The sequence below is a fragment of the Mytilus trossulus genome, chromosome 9 (genome assembly GCF_036588685.1).
Source record: "Mytilus trossulus isolate FHL-02 chromosome 9, PNRI_Mtr1.1.1.hap1, whole genome shotgun sequence".
In the NCBI taxonomy this organism is placed as follows: domain Eukaryota; kingdom Metazoa; phylum Mollusca; class Bivalvia; order Mytilida; family Mytilidae; genus Mytilus; species Mytilus trossulus.
The window spans coordinates 34808637-34822173 of record NC_086381.1 but is presented as its reverse complement, the minus strand read 5'-3'; the positions used below and the strand labels follow the sequence as shown (position 1 = coordinate 34822173).

At 29.7% G+C, this 13537-nt stretch overlaps 1 protein-coding gene across 6 annotated transcripts in view; it reads left to right on the top strand.

Moving 5' to 3' along the window:
• The window catches only part of LOC134685636 (uncharacterized), a 64470-nt gene that overhangs the window by 6767 nt on the left and 44166 nt on the right, over positions 1 to 13537 (top strand). For 3 of the 6 annotated variants that reach the window (XM_063545568.1, XM_063545566.1, XM_063545567.1), the window contains exons 3-4: positions 1782 to 1836; positions 11665 to 11739. In XM_063545568.1, the coding sequence (XP_063401638.1) occupies positions 1782 to 1836; positions 11665 to 11739 (130 nt within the window). Of the gene's footprint in view, positions 1 to 1781; positions 1837 to 3579; positions 3811 to 8341; positions 8615 to 11110; positions 11241 to 11664; positions 11740 to 13537 lie in introns of those variants that run through there. The other 3 variants (XM_063545570.1, XM_063545569.1, XM_063545571.1) reach the window with 3 other exon arrangements.

The following is a 13537-nucleotide window of genomic DNA, read 5'->3' as shown; positions in this document are numbered from 1 at the left end:
CCAAACTGTGAGTGAGTGATTTAACTTGCAGACATGGTTTGAATTTAAACAGTAAGTCACAAAAATTGCAAATCTTCTTGTTTTAATAATGCACAGGACCAAATCACAAAAACAGAGTTCCAAGTCAGCAAGTCACTTTAATATTGTTCTATAGTTATGCCCCATTATAACTATGAAAATATATTTGTTTCCTCTTTTTTCAATCAGTTACAAAATGTAATTCATGCAAATTTGATGAAATTCATAAACAATGTTAAGAACCACAGATGTGGACTTAATACAACTCTGGCAATGTATTGTCTACCGTTCTAGAGCTTATGCCAGGGATTATAATAGTCTACACTTACAGTGTAGGATTTGAAATGAGCATGCACAGACGCTTATACAATTTGGCTTGCAAACATGGAACCTTTATTTATACGACAAGAAGACTAGCCACTGCTGTAGTTTTATTTATATAAACTTATATTCAACCACAAACCCGTAGCCAGGGGGGTTCAACCAACCCCCCTTGACTACAAATAAGCACTGTTAAAGTCAATGTTCTGTTCGAATTGTGACTGTTAAGTGTTAAAGTCGAGTTTGTGAGTCCAACGAATCCCCCCTTGGAAATTCCTGGCTACAGGCCTTAACCATACATATGTCTTGTATAATAAACATCTTTATGTTAACCGTAGTTTTACAAAGTTTGTCGAATATCAGGGAACTTGGGTAGACAACAGGAAAACGAAGACCGTGGAAACTTCCACTCCCTTTACATTGGGAAAATTGTAAAAAAAAAAAGTTACTGCACTTTTACTTGAGGTTTTTACATCCAAATTTTATGTAACTCATACACAATGCTAAGAACTACAATATGAAGATAGAGTTAAAATTTGGGCAGTGAATCTTTTCTGTTTTATGGCCCTTTCCAACATGGATAATTGCAAAGCTTGAGCGGTCATTTGTGAAATTTTTCTCTAAGAGATATAGATCAGTCAAAACTGATCATCATACTTTAATTCTTATTTTGATAATACCATATGCTAGTATTTTGATTCTTGTATTTGTTAGAGTTGTTCTGAGTTTCGAAAGTAAAAAGTTCCTTTTGAATATTAATTGAAATGAATGTTATGCATGTAATAAATTTTGTCAATAGAATAAGATTTTTGTAGTTTTTCAATACAGAAGAATGAAAAGGTTGTGCTCATTATATACATGCATAAAGAAATAAGATAAATATTAAAAGTATTTTGCAATATTTTCCATACATATGTTTAAAAGGGTAAGGGGAATGACTTCAAGAGCATTTTAAGCTTAATGGTGGTACAATTCAATTTTAACAGAAATATTGAGAAAATCTATAACTTAATTTAAGAATAGGACTCATTGGTGGCCTGCTGCTGTTGTCTGATCTATGGTCATGTTGTCATGGTTGTTGTCTCTTAGTGACACATTCCCATTTGCATTTTCAGTTTTATAAGCGTGCTGTGCCATGAAAAAAACATGTTTCATAAGAAAAAACACTGCTTTGAGAGAAAACATCTCCAGTTTAATAATATACAAACTTAAATTATCATACCTGGTTGTAAGGGGAATAACTCCTTATTAACATTGAATTTATCATGAATATAGAGGATTAAATACATGCATGCATAATGCACAAATGAATATTGAACTGGAATGAAAATACAATATTAAAAGTCAGCATGTACAACTGTTGCATAAGTACATGTAGTTGGAATAACTACAATGTATGTATAATGAGTAATACAATTAATAAATATTTTTGTTTTTTCTAGGTGCTCAAGGTTGGGAGCAGGCAGTTACCCCAGAAGGTGCTATATATTATATTGAGTGAGTATAACTGGGAATAATGGATTTTCAAATATTTTATTTATAGTGGAACTGTCTCATTGTATACAATATTTACAGGTGGATAGTTTTAATAAAAACTAAGTTGAGCATACTCTAATAAAATTTTGAATTTTAGTGCTGAGTATCAAATGCCAATTAAATTTCAAAGGATTTTGATCAAAAATTATTTTAAGAAGTAAACTTCTCTCTGCTTAGAAAATCAGTTTATCTGCTTGTCATTTAAGAACTTAAGATATATCTGTTGACCAATTTGGTGCAAGTTAAAGTGTCAGTTTATTTTGTCTGAAGAATAATAATGACAAACACAAGAAATCAAGAGATAATTAAAACACCAAAACATGAAAACACATGAAATAAAAGGCCGAAAACGTTGCACGAAAATAACCCTTTACGCCCTCTGATAAGTAAATTGTAGTAGGGAGTTATTCATAATTTAGAAAGTTCTGTTTATTTATGGTTTGAATTATGTTACTGATTTTGAAAGTTCTTCTTTCATTTATTATCCATCAAGTTTATCACATGTGTAAATGTAAATTTATGTAAATTCAAAAAAAGAAGCTTTTTCATTCATCTACATGAATTAATCAGAGTGAAAGCAATGCATGTTTCTGTAAGGTACCCTCTTTTTATTTGATGGCTTGAAGTTGTCTCTACCAATAAGCTAAAGTCAAGTCTTTAAAATTAAAATTCAGCTTAGAGTTGTAAATTCAATATATTATTACAAGCCCTGTTTAAGTCTTTAGCTTTGTGATTCATACTTCTTTTTCAAATACCTTTGTGTTTGAATGAAATATAAGGTACAATAGAAGTTTTTGCAGTAGAAAATAAAGAAGAAAAGGTACCAACAAAATTGTAACAAGTTAGTATTAAACATTGTTTGTACATATCACAAATAAGATGCATAAATATATTAAAGTTTAAAACTTGCAGACTACATTTCACATCAAATAATAACAGTTCCTTACAATAAAATATTGTCATATTATATATAATATATTATATGTATAATAGCTGTGAAATGTCGAGTATTATTCTAAGTTTATAAGCAAGCACAGCAGATCAAAACTGTTTGTTTACATTGATACATGACATTGTAGTGAAACTGAGAGAAACTATAAATAATACTTTAATTTAAAAAAGAACCAAACAAATTTTGTTCTTAAACAAATGACACATCAGGAAGATTTATTACAATCACTTTTAAAGATGATAAATTAGATAAAACTATAACCTCCTTCAAGTTTATTGTAATTATTTTCAATTGTGCCTCAGAAAGGGTTATAATTACAAGTGTCTTAAAATTAACAGGACCAATTTTTTGGTCACTCAATTAATACGCAAGGGTTTATCTTTGCAATTGAATTTTATTTTTTAAGATCAATTCTTGAATGTCTTTATATACTTAAAATTTTGCACTTCAGTACAAGAATAAAATTTTGTAATTAGAGTTATTGCCCTTGGCACAGTGGTTGTATGATTTGTATCTCCAATTTTTTTTTTTGATCCTAAATTATTATGTAATTGAAGGGCAATACATTTATATAAATTTGAAGATGAGTTTGCGCACCGGTGTTTACCAACTTGAGAAAATGTTATTTACAACTGAACCATCTTTGAAGTGAAAAGGAAATAAAATATCTGGTTTCCTTTACAAATATGAAAAAAGATATGCTAATTACCTTGATTGACGTGAGAAACTTATTTACATAACAATAAAAACAAACGTAAAAATATAATACCATATTTAAACTTTAGATGATCACTAAGTTATTATCTCTCATGGAATTGTGTTAACAATTGTTTATTGTGAATGTGTATCTGCTAGTTAAATAGCTTAACCCAGGTGTATGACAGTTCTCGGGGCTGTAAACGGGATAACTGTGAAATCTTATAATCGAATGAAGACAGTTACTGTGACATCTTTTGTCGGAATTTTAAGTCGTGACTGGTTTGGTGAGTTTTTAAAAGTTAAGATTAAGGCTTTGATTATTAAGGCTATCTGTTCAAATGATGAATGAGTTTTTGTAATGCAAAGATTTCAATTTAAACTTGTTTTGAGAAAATTGATTTATTTCATTTTGAACCCATTTTGTACCAAATTTAGAATGACGAATTGGGAGTTTTAGATTAGTGGAGAGTTTGTCAATGAACAGTTGACTTTATTGCATGCTTGGAAATATAAAATTGGATATTTATCATTGACCTCGCGACTCTGGGAAAAATATTTTCTTGATGGTAAGTTCATTTTACCCAATTTGAACCTGTAAACTTATTTATTTAAATAAAAAAACATTTAAATAGTAAATGATAATAAATATCTTAAACTTCAAAGAAAAATTTAAATGCACATTAAAGTAGAGACTTTTTGAAGGTTCAAACCTTGACATAAACTGATAAATATATTTGGTGAAATCACAAGATGTGATACATATTATTTGTATGATTAAGGAGTGATGATCTATTCTTAATATTTTTATGTATGGTCCATTTAAAATGACTACTGTTGCTTTAATTGAAATACAAAATTTAAAATATTTTTTAAGTTGCTTGAAAATCAATCAATCTTGAATTTATAATGCATTTGGTTGCTGCCTACGGGTGAACATTGACATTAGGTAAAATATTAGAAATATTCAAAGAAAGGAAACAAATATTTTCGGTCTTTCCCTCTAGAATTTCTATTGGGTGATGAGAATGGAGTGAAGATCTATTATTAGGTTCAATCAAATTTCAAAGCTTTTACAGACTGCATATGTAGATTTTGTCTTTACTGGACCAACTCCCAAGTTAGAAAAACACATTTTTTTTTAACAAGTTTTGTTCTTTAAAAGTCAAATAGTCAAGTTGTGTCATTATCTTTACACAAATGAAGGTTCAAACAGAATTATTTATACGCTTTGATTAAAACAATAGTTTACCTGTAGGACAGTCAAGAAAAAATGTCTTTTCATTCATCATTTGATATTTTTCTTTATTAGGTTGTAGTACATTGTTCTTACAAGGATTTTGAATGTCATTGATTAAATTGATATAAATCCAAAATACCTGTCCTCCTCCCACACCTGTAAATACTTTGAATCATAAATGAATAAGTAGTAATGGCCGAATTACAAAGGTATAGTACACATATACGATTTGGTTAAATGAAAGTTGAAATTAAAGGTACAGTTTTCAATTAATATATATATTAATTAATAATTGAGGAGGGGGACTGTAGTGTGGCAGTTTGTAGTTAAAGCATGGATATCCACCAGTACATAGTGGCAATTAAGGTTCAATAATAATAGATTAGTTAAAAAAGTTTGTTGTTTCAATTGTCATTTTCCAGTCATCTCATTCATGTGTAGGCAGCATAGGAGGTGTATAGTATAGTTCTCTCCACTATTTAGCTAGCTGGCTTTAGACAAATCCTAATGTACATTTTATAGGACAAGATTCTTTCTGGGAAATGAAATATTTTTTATCAGAACAGAATAAGTGCATATTTAAAAGAAAGTCTGAGCAATAACTGTAAAGCAGATTTGTCCTTATATCTGCACTTATATCTGTACCTGCAGAGTTTAAAAGACAGAAAAGTCAATTTATATGCTTGCAGTTCTGACATTTTGTATGTGTAAATAGCAAGATGCTAGTTGCTTACTCAGGACATGTAAAAAAAAGAGACAGACTTACGTGCACATTTTAAATTTTCTTATAATATACCACCTGTTTACCTCAAAATTAGCAAGAACTTCATATTAATCTTATAATTAATGTCAGTAAATGGCAAAGATAAATTAATGAAATAAACCTTAATAGTTTCATTCATAAAATTTGAATATGAGAGTAATTTAATTCTGAAACACACAAAAAATTAAATGTTGTGTCATGATTTTAGTTTATGTGTCTCGCCCTAGAACACTTGTTAACATTGAAGATTTGATTTATTGTTGTTCAATGATAATGTCCTTAAAACTTCAAAATTAAATGTTTCCTTAGTCAATATTACTTTTCTAAACATTATCATTTTCGATTTTGCATGGTTTTCTGGCAGACTGGCTCTTAAATGTTGATCTTTTTGGAGTCCAAACCCATGATACATGTAATTGTAAAGACACTTGGAAACTTATTGGTCAATATTTGCTTGCTCAAGTTGATCATTCTTCTTATCAGGAAATTAACTGTTAAAAGAAGATCAAGGGATAAACTGTTCAAACATTGCAAACAATCATTTACATAAGGGGTACAGCTTCATTTACATATTTTATGTTAAGTGGATTATAAACTTTAACTGTACTTTTTGTGAAAATTCAGTAGGTACATGGTTCAGTTATCGTAATTGATTGTTACATTGCTTTAATATAAACATGTATAATGAACAAAAAATATGACATGAACTCTTTATAGGAAAATATTTGCAACACTCATCTTTATCTTACTGTTTGTTCAATTGAATAATAAAATATGATTGACTTCCTTTTTTCTGTATAAAGTTTCAACTAAAAAATGGATAAACATGCATGACCTCAGACAGTCTGTGCCTTTTGATTTCATAAGGTAACAAATCGATGGTTGTGAAATGATTGTCAAGAACTATGATTAGACAAAGGATGAACTAGGTTGGGCCACTATGCAGCAGTTGACTAATCCTTTATCTGGATTACATGGTGCAAACCAATATTTGCAAAAAATATTAACCAAAAAACTGAGACATATAAATATCTGCAGCATAAGCTCATTTCAGGTTCACCAAAATTAACATTTTATATTAAAAAAAGTCAAAGCACAACACAAGGATGATTCAGTGATAAAGACATTACACAAGACAACGTTAACCTTTACCTAAAAGAATAATGCTTAAATTTTGACATTTTCAAACAGCCATAATGAATTTTATTCTTAATTGAGAGTGAGTGACTGTGTTATATTCATTTACTTTGATTTTCTTGATACGTTGAAGACCCATTGTTGGCCTTCTGCTGTTTTCTGCTCTTTGGTCAGGGGGTTCACTCACTCACAGTGTCCCTGACATATTCCCCATATCCAGTTTCAATTTCATACAGTGATTAGCAATATGAAATGAGTATTAATTGAGAAACACAAATATATAGATATAAGAAGATGTGGTATATAAGTGCCTTTGAGACAACTCTCCATCCAAGTCGCAATTTGTAAAAGTTAACTGTTAACTATATGCCATTTATGAAGGGCTGGAGTCTGGACCTATTACATTTGTAATAGTTGTTGGTTAAATAAACTTGATTGAACTGTTTTTCTCTTTTTGTTTACGGGCCTTTATTAGCCGACTATATTCATATTGTATGTTATATTTCTCATTGTGGAAGGTTGTAAGGGTTGCCAATAATTACTAACATCCACTTCTTTTGAACTTGGTGGGTTACACTTGTCTCAATGGCAGTCATAGCACATCCTTATTTTTATAAAATTTATTATTAGAATTCTAAAACCAAATTATATTCCTCACAATGGTTTGACAACATAACATGGCGGTAGATGGATAGAAGTTTACAGTTTATAGATTTTCAATATAAGTTTTGATAAACTAAATTATTGATTGGATCATTAAGCAATAATGATGCCTCATTAAATTTAATATCTTTCCTGATCTGACCCTAGCAGAGTAGCTGCAAAACGATTTAATTGTTTCTTGATTGTTTTGTTGGTCACTTGAAATGTATTTAACCACAAATATTTAATCAGTCATCCATTGTTAAAATAACACTTAAACATGCAAGGAATAAAGTCTCAAGTTATCTTGCTTCTCTAGCTATGATATTTAGAGATGTGGAACGATCACCAAATATCCATCAGAGTCCAATAGCAAAGATCGGAAGATACATCACAAATTAGTAATGAATATTAATATGCACTTCTTTGTTGAGAGATTACATGCATGGTTATATTAAAATCATTGCCCAAGGAACAGTCTTGGTTTAAGTTCAAGCCACAGAGTTCTTGAACTCTGTTTATATTCCTCATGGTCCTGGAAGAAAATCTGCTGTTACTTAATTTCCAATACAAAATACCAAAATTGTGTCAGTCCTTTGCTAAATTTGCTAGTCAGATAGTCAAAAACTTTGGAACAAATCTCTTTTCGATAAAGTCTGATGCCTGATGTTTTTCTGTGAAAACCAAAAGAAAAAGAAACTTAAGAATCAAGGATAATAACTATGTTTTTATTAACAATATACATGTTTGCACATTGTTGCTTCATAAAAACAAATTCCTAGTAGGCTAAAATGTTAAACAATTTTACCAATTAGTCATTTGAATGGACCATGCTACTGTTATTCAGTATTGAACATTTGTCTGAATGGTACCAATTACAATCATGTCACAAGTTATATTTATCCTGAGTATGACAACCACACATACATGTAATAAAATTCCACAATTCTATATTTGAAGACCTACATGTAAGGAAGTCATTCCTTAGGGCATTTATGTTGACAAATAGTGTCCAGGTCAGAACATGATGTCTTGTCCTGTATACAGAGAAAACAACAATAATTTAATGGACAATTAGTTACCTGCTATCAGGGTGATAATCAGTGCTATTGCAGGGCGATAATTGATTTATCAGACTACTAATGGATGGTGTGATAAGGTGTCTAGTCAGTGTTTGGAGGCATCAAGCATGTAATTGAAATGGAAATAGTAGAATATGTCACAACTTTTGACTAATTTGATTGCCTGTTAAAGAGATACATGTAGTGAATGATTTATAAACTTAATTATAAAGGGCAATAATGCACAAGTAAGTTAATTAGGTTTTATGAGTTGTTGTGGACAGGTTTATGTTTGGAAAGTTTTGATAAGTCAGTGCACTGGTAAGTTAACAATTTATTTCTCCAAGATTAAGAATTTTATTGTATAAAAAAGTATGTTTTTTTAGGATTCTGGAAAGTGCAGTTATTTTGGCTGGAATGCTATTCAGGTTATTTTCACTGCCTTGTCAAATGACTTGCTGAGTAGGAATAAGGTCTGGTTATTTTTTCACCTTCAAAAATCCAGATGACAAAAAAACAAAAGATGTCAGGTCAGATACATTTTATTGTCCTTTCAATGGTGTCCAGTGGCAAATATTAGACTTAAATTTAACATGGAAATAACATAATTTGTATTAAACCTGGGAGAGTAGCAAAGTCATTTAAAGTAAGTCTTTACTTTGACTTGGTCTTGAATGGTACACACAACCTTTGGTATCAATTGAGACACTTAATATCAAAAGACTTTTAAAAAAATGGTACATTTGAAGATGTCATGAATAAGCAATTATACGTTATAAATCTTTTTATGCAGGTTTCTGTATTTGTACACACAATTGTAAAGTCCGAGTTAAGTAACAGAGAATTGTATGATAGTTATTTTCTAATAGATAAAACATTGTTGGATCATAAACAAGAAATAGGACAAATAACTTTTAATAAAGTAATAATGAACTCTTGAGTTGACAAAATGCTGATAATTTGAAAAATGTGAAAAAAATAATTATACAAGTATTTAAATTGACAATTTGTGGTATTATTTCATTAGAAATAAACCAATTTGTCGTACTAATAAACAAATTATTGCTGAACTAAATTTCTCAGGACAAAAGTACAAAATGGAATTTTATCTTGTCTTTATTGTTGTATGGTTGAATAGAAAGAATGATATTCAGATTAAGTTCCTGATGGTTTTGTTCTTGTATTTAAAGGGTTACAATGTGTATGGTTGTAAGAGTACTTACAGTAACGATGTTGTTCCATGTCCCAGTAAAACAATAATGATAAATAATTGTATTAAAAAAAGGTTTTCTTGTATATGTATGTAGTTTATTAGTGGCACTGCTCTTTTCTTTTGAGAAAGGAATAATATTGACCTCAATTTTTTCATTACATCAAAGGTTTGGAAAAATGTTGCTGTTTTAGTAAGGTTACTTACCTTGGGCAATCATGCTTAAACCAACCAGCTTTGGCAAATATGAAGTTGCATTGTATGTTCGACAACATGAATTGTTTATCTTTAAAGAGAGCTAGCTGTGTGGTTTATATTTTGAATGAAGGGTGTTTGATATATATGCAGATCATAATCTGCAAACAAAAAAATCTAATGAGATGTAAGTCAATGCGTCTATAATGCAATTTGTCAAGGTCTAGAAAAGTTGCGAATGAATTTTACAGATATTACCAACAGATCTGCTATTCACACCAAATTCACTCAATGACAGAAGAAAATATCTAAGATACAAAAGATATCCATTAAGGAGGTGTTTTACATACAAATTTATAGGTGATAGGGATCTTGTCACTTACGATATGAGTTTTTGCTCATTGTTTAAGGGCACATCTTTGTCCTAAACAGTAATGATTAATATAGTTAGTTATCTCATTGTCAATCATACCTCATCTCCTTAGCTTCTGTTCATTATTATAAGTGTTTCTGGAAATCTATTGTGCCTAGAGTTGCAGAGATAAAGGTATTTTAAAAGTTCTCTTTCTGAAAGGTTTAGTTATTAGTAACCTGTTACAACTTGATATATATAGACCATTATAGTATATCTGCCACATGATATGACCTTAAAAATGACCATCATGTCATTGAGACAAGCTGTCTTGACCTTTCCTTTTGAGGCTTCACCATGACCTATAAATGAAATTAATTAACATGTCATGGCAATTCCATTAAGAACTACTTTGCAGTTGGGACCCTGGTCTGAGGGTTTGCACTTAAAAATCTCAAATATGGGTGGGTTTCAAATATTTTGTATAGTAATAAGGTTGTTACCTGATTGTGAAAGTGTCTTTTCTTGCAACAATGCATGTTTTTATGAAGCAATGCTTAGACAAGAGCCATTGGGTACCACTAGTTGGAATAGGAACATAAACTCTTCAAGAAATCAAAAGTTAACCCCTGTTTTATAGGCAGTTTCTGTTGCTCAAAATTTATTTTTTATGAACATACATACACATTTTTACTTAATAATTTAAGTGTGTGGTATTACTTTCAGGTTGATAACATGCATAAACTTTCTATTTTCTATTTAAAAATTATAAACTTGTCTGACCTGTAAGATTAAATATAAATGAAAACACACCTAGAAAACAATTACATGTAAAACTTAATGTTGAAATGTGTTTTGACAGACATAATATATGTCTGACAATTGAAATAAAGAAAAGACATATCAATTTACTTGAAATAGACTGAACTAGACTGTAAAAGTCACTCACATGTCTAAAATGGCATTTACTTTTGTTTGTCTTTAATCCAAATAAACAATGTGTGACAGAGTTATATATATAAACTTTGAAGAAACAAGTACAATTATTTAATTCAGTAGTATGGGAATTGGTTAAATGTCTCTCGTTACAAACATAGTATTAAGAATGGATTATAAGGTTAACGGATTAAATTAATAGAATTATAATTATTTTTACGAAATTGTTTTCTTTAGGTATTTACATTGTTGAAATAACTATCTAAAATTCTTGAAAGGTTACTGAAAATTTTTTGGTTTAACAGGTAAGGCATGTAAATATTTAGAATTTTTTTCATTAATTTTATCAAAATACAAAATGGTAATCAGAAATAAATTGCTAATAGAACGAAGGTATATGATTAAAAATTTAAGATACCATTGTTAGAACTCATTATTCCTTGAATTAGTACACTTAGAAATTTGCATCAAATAATGACAAAAGGCTTTTAACTTTAACAGTGACTTTATTTTTTTGAGGCAAGATATTTTCTAACACTACTTTATTGATAATTATAGTTAATGGTAAAAATTATGTATAAAATCATTTGTTTTTCTAATTTCAGTCATAATACTCAAATAACAACATTTGAACATCCTGTCACTCGGAAACCTTCCAACCATGCTTCAAATAAAACAAGGTAAGTTTTGTAAAGCATGATATAAACAAATGATATGGGTATTCATCTATGACACAAAATCAGTACATGCACAACAAAAACTCCAAAAAGCATAGAAATAGCTCTTCTATTGCTGTTCTTCATCTCAGTCACAGTGATAAAGGCCTTCAACAATGAACAAATAAATAACTCCCCTAGCTGCAAGTTTAAGAACAGCCCTAGTTTGAATGGAATTCTATTCAAAACATTTTTAGATAGACTTTGTAAGTTGTTACTAACACCACCAAATTGGGTGTTGATATTAATTTAAAATCTGGTCACTGAAATACCAACTTGCTGGTTCTCTTGCCAAAAATGTGTGCTAACAGTGATATAAAGCTAGCACAGTCAGTCAGTCATTATTTTATGATAACATTGGTTGCATTTAAAAAAGCAAATAAAAGTATCCACAAAATTAGCTAAATACAGTAACATGGATCTATTACAATAATCCTTTTCTTTAACATAAAACTATATCTGCATGTTTACTTTGTTAGATCTCCAAAATGTTTAGTTTAAATCCATGGCTGTGATTTATACTCTTACAATAAATGGTCTCAATTTGATTTTATGTTAGGGACGACATCAAAAGTTCAATGTAGGATAAAAAACTTAATTCAGATAGTTTTTTTACTGACCCCCCTACCCCCTTCTTAACTTAATTTGGGAAACATTGATTGACCCATATGGATAAATGTAAAATCGATGTAGGATAAACAAAACTTGCAGCATGTTTAACCCCCCAACCCCCAAACTATTTGAATTAAGTTTTTTATCCTTCATTGATTTTTTGATGTGGTCCCTTATACTAGCCATTATATATTTATTCATTTAAAAGTACATTGCATTTCATTCCCATACAATTATACATTCACAATTGAAATTCAGTATGACAACACAGGTATCCATTACTCTTAAGAAACTGACAATTGATGTTTAGTTTCAAAGCTTTAAACTTTTCAAGATACAGTTATAAGTTCACACTTTATTGATTTAAATGCATGGGGTATCACATAAAGAATCCAGTATCTCTGGGAAACTTTCTCAAATAATCAAAAAGGGGTGTCACTATCCAGGTATTGGATTGTCAACGTTTTGTATTGTATGTTCTTGTTCAATTATCACGTTTAGAAAATACCATAAAATAGCAACAAATAAAAACTTAACAAATGTGTATCAGTGGGAAATCACGGTCTAATGATTGATCTTTTATTAACGGTAAATAGCTGATAAAATGTGAACAAATAAAATGGAGGGGGACATTACTACAAGAAAACAATGTATACCTATGAGTTCGATTTATTGAGGTTTATTTACCTGTCCTGAAATGGAATTATTTTAAATTCAGACATGACTTTGTTTATATTATGAAAATGAGTTGAGAATGTAACATTTTTAACCACATTGTTATGTTTGATTAATTTTTGGAAAGTATTTATGATCGTGTTTTAAGATGGGATTTGAAAATTTATTTGGAAGTTGCCTTTTGTGGTAAGCAAAATCATTTTGAATTAGTTCATAAACTATACATGTATGAGAGTGTGCACTAGGTTATTCAGTGCTATTGACATTTCTATGTTTTCATTAGCATATCTAAGGGATCATCATTAAGAACTTGTAAACTTTTTTCCCTAACTTATGATCATTTATAAATCAAGATAATTGTTTTAGAATGATTAACGAGTCATTTTAATTTTAATTGAATACTTAATATCTTTGAAAGGGTTATTTCCAAAACTTGCCAAGTTCATTTACATAGCTTATTAAAAAAAAATGCAAA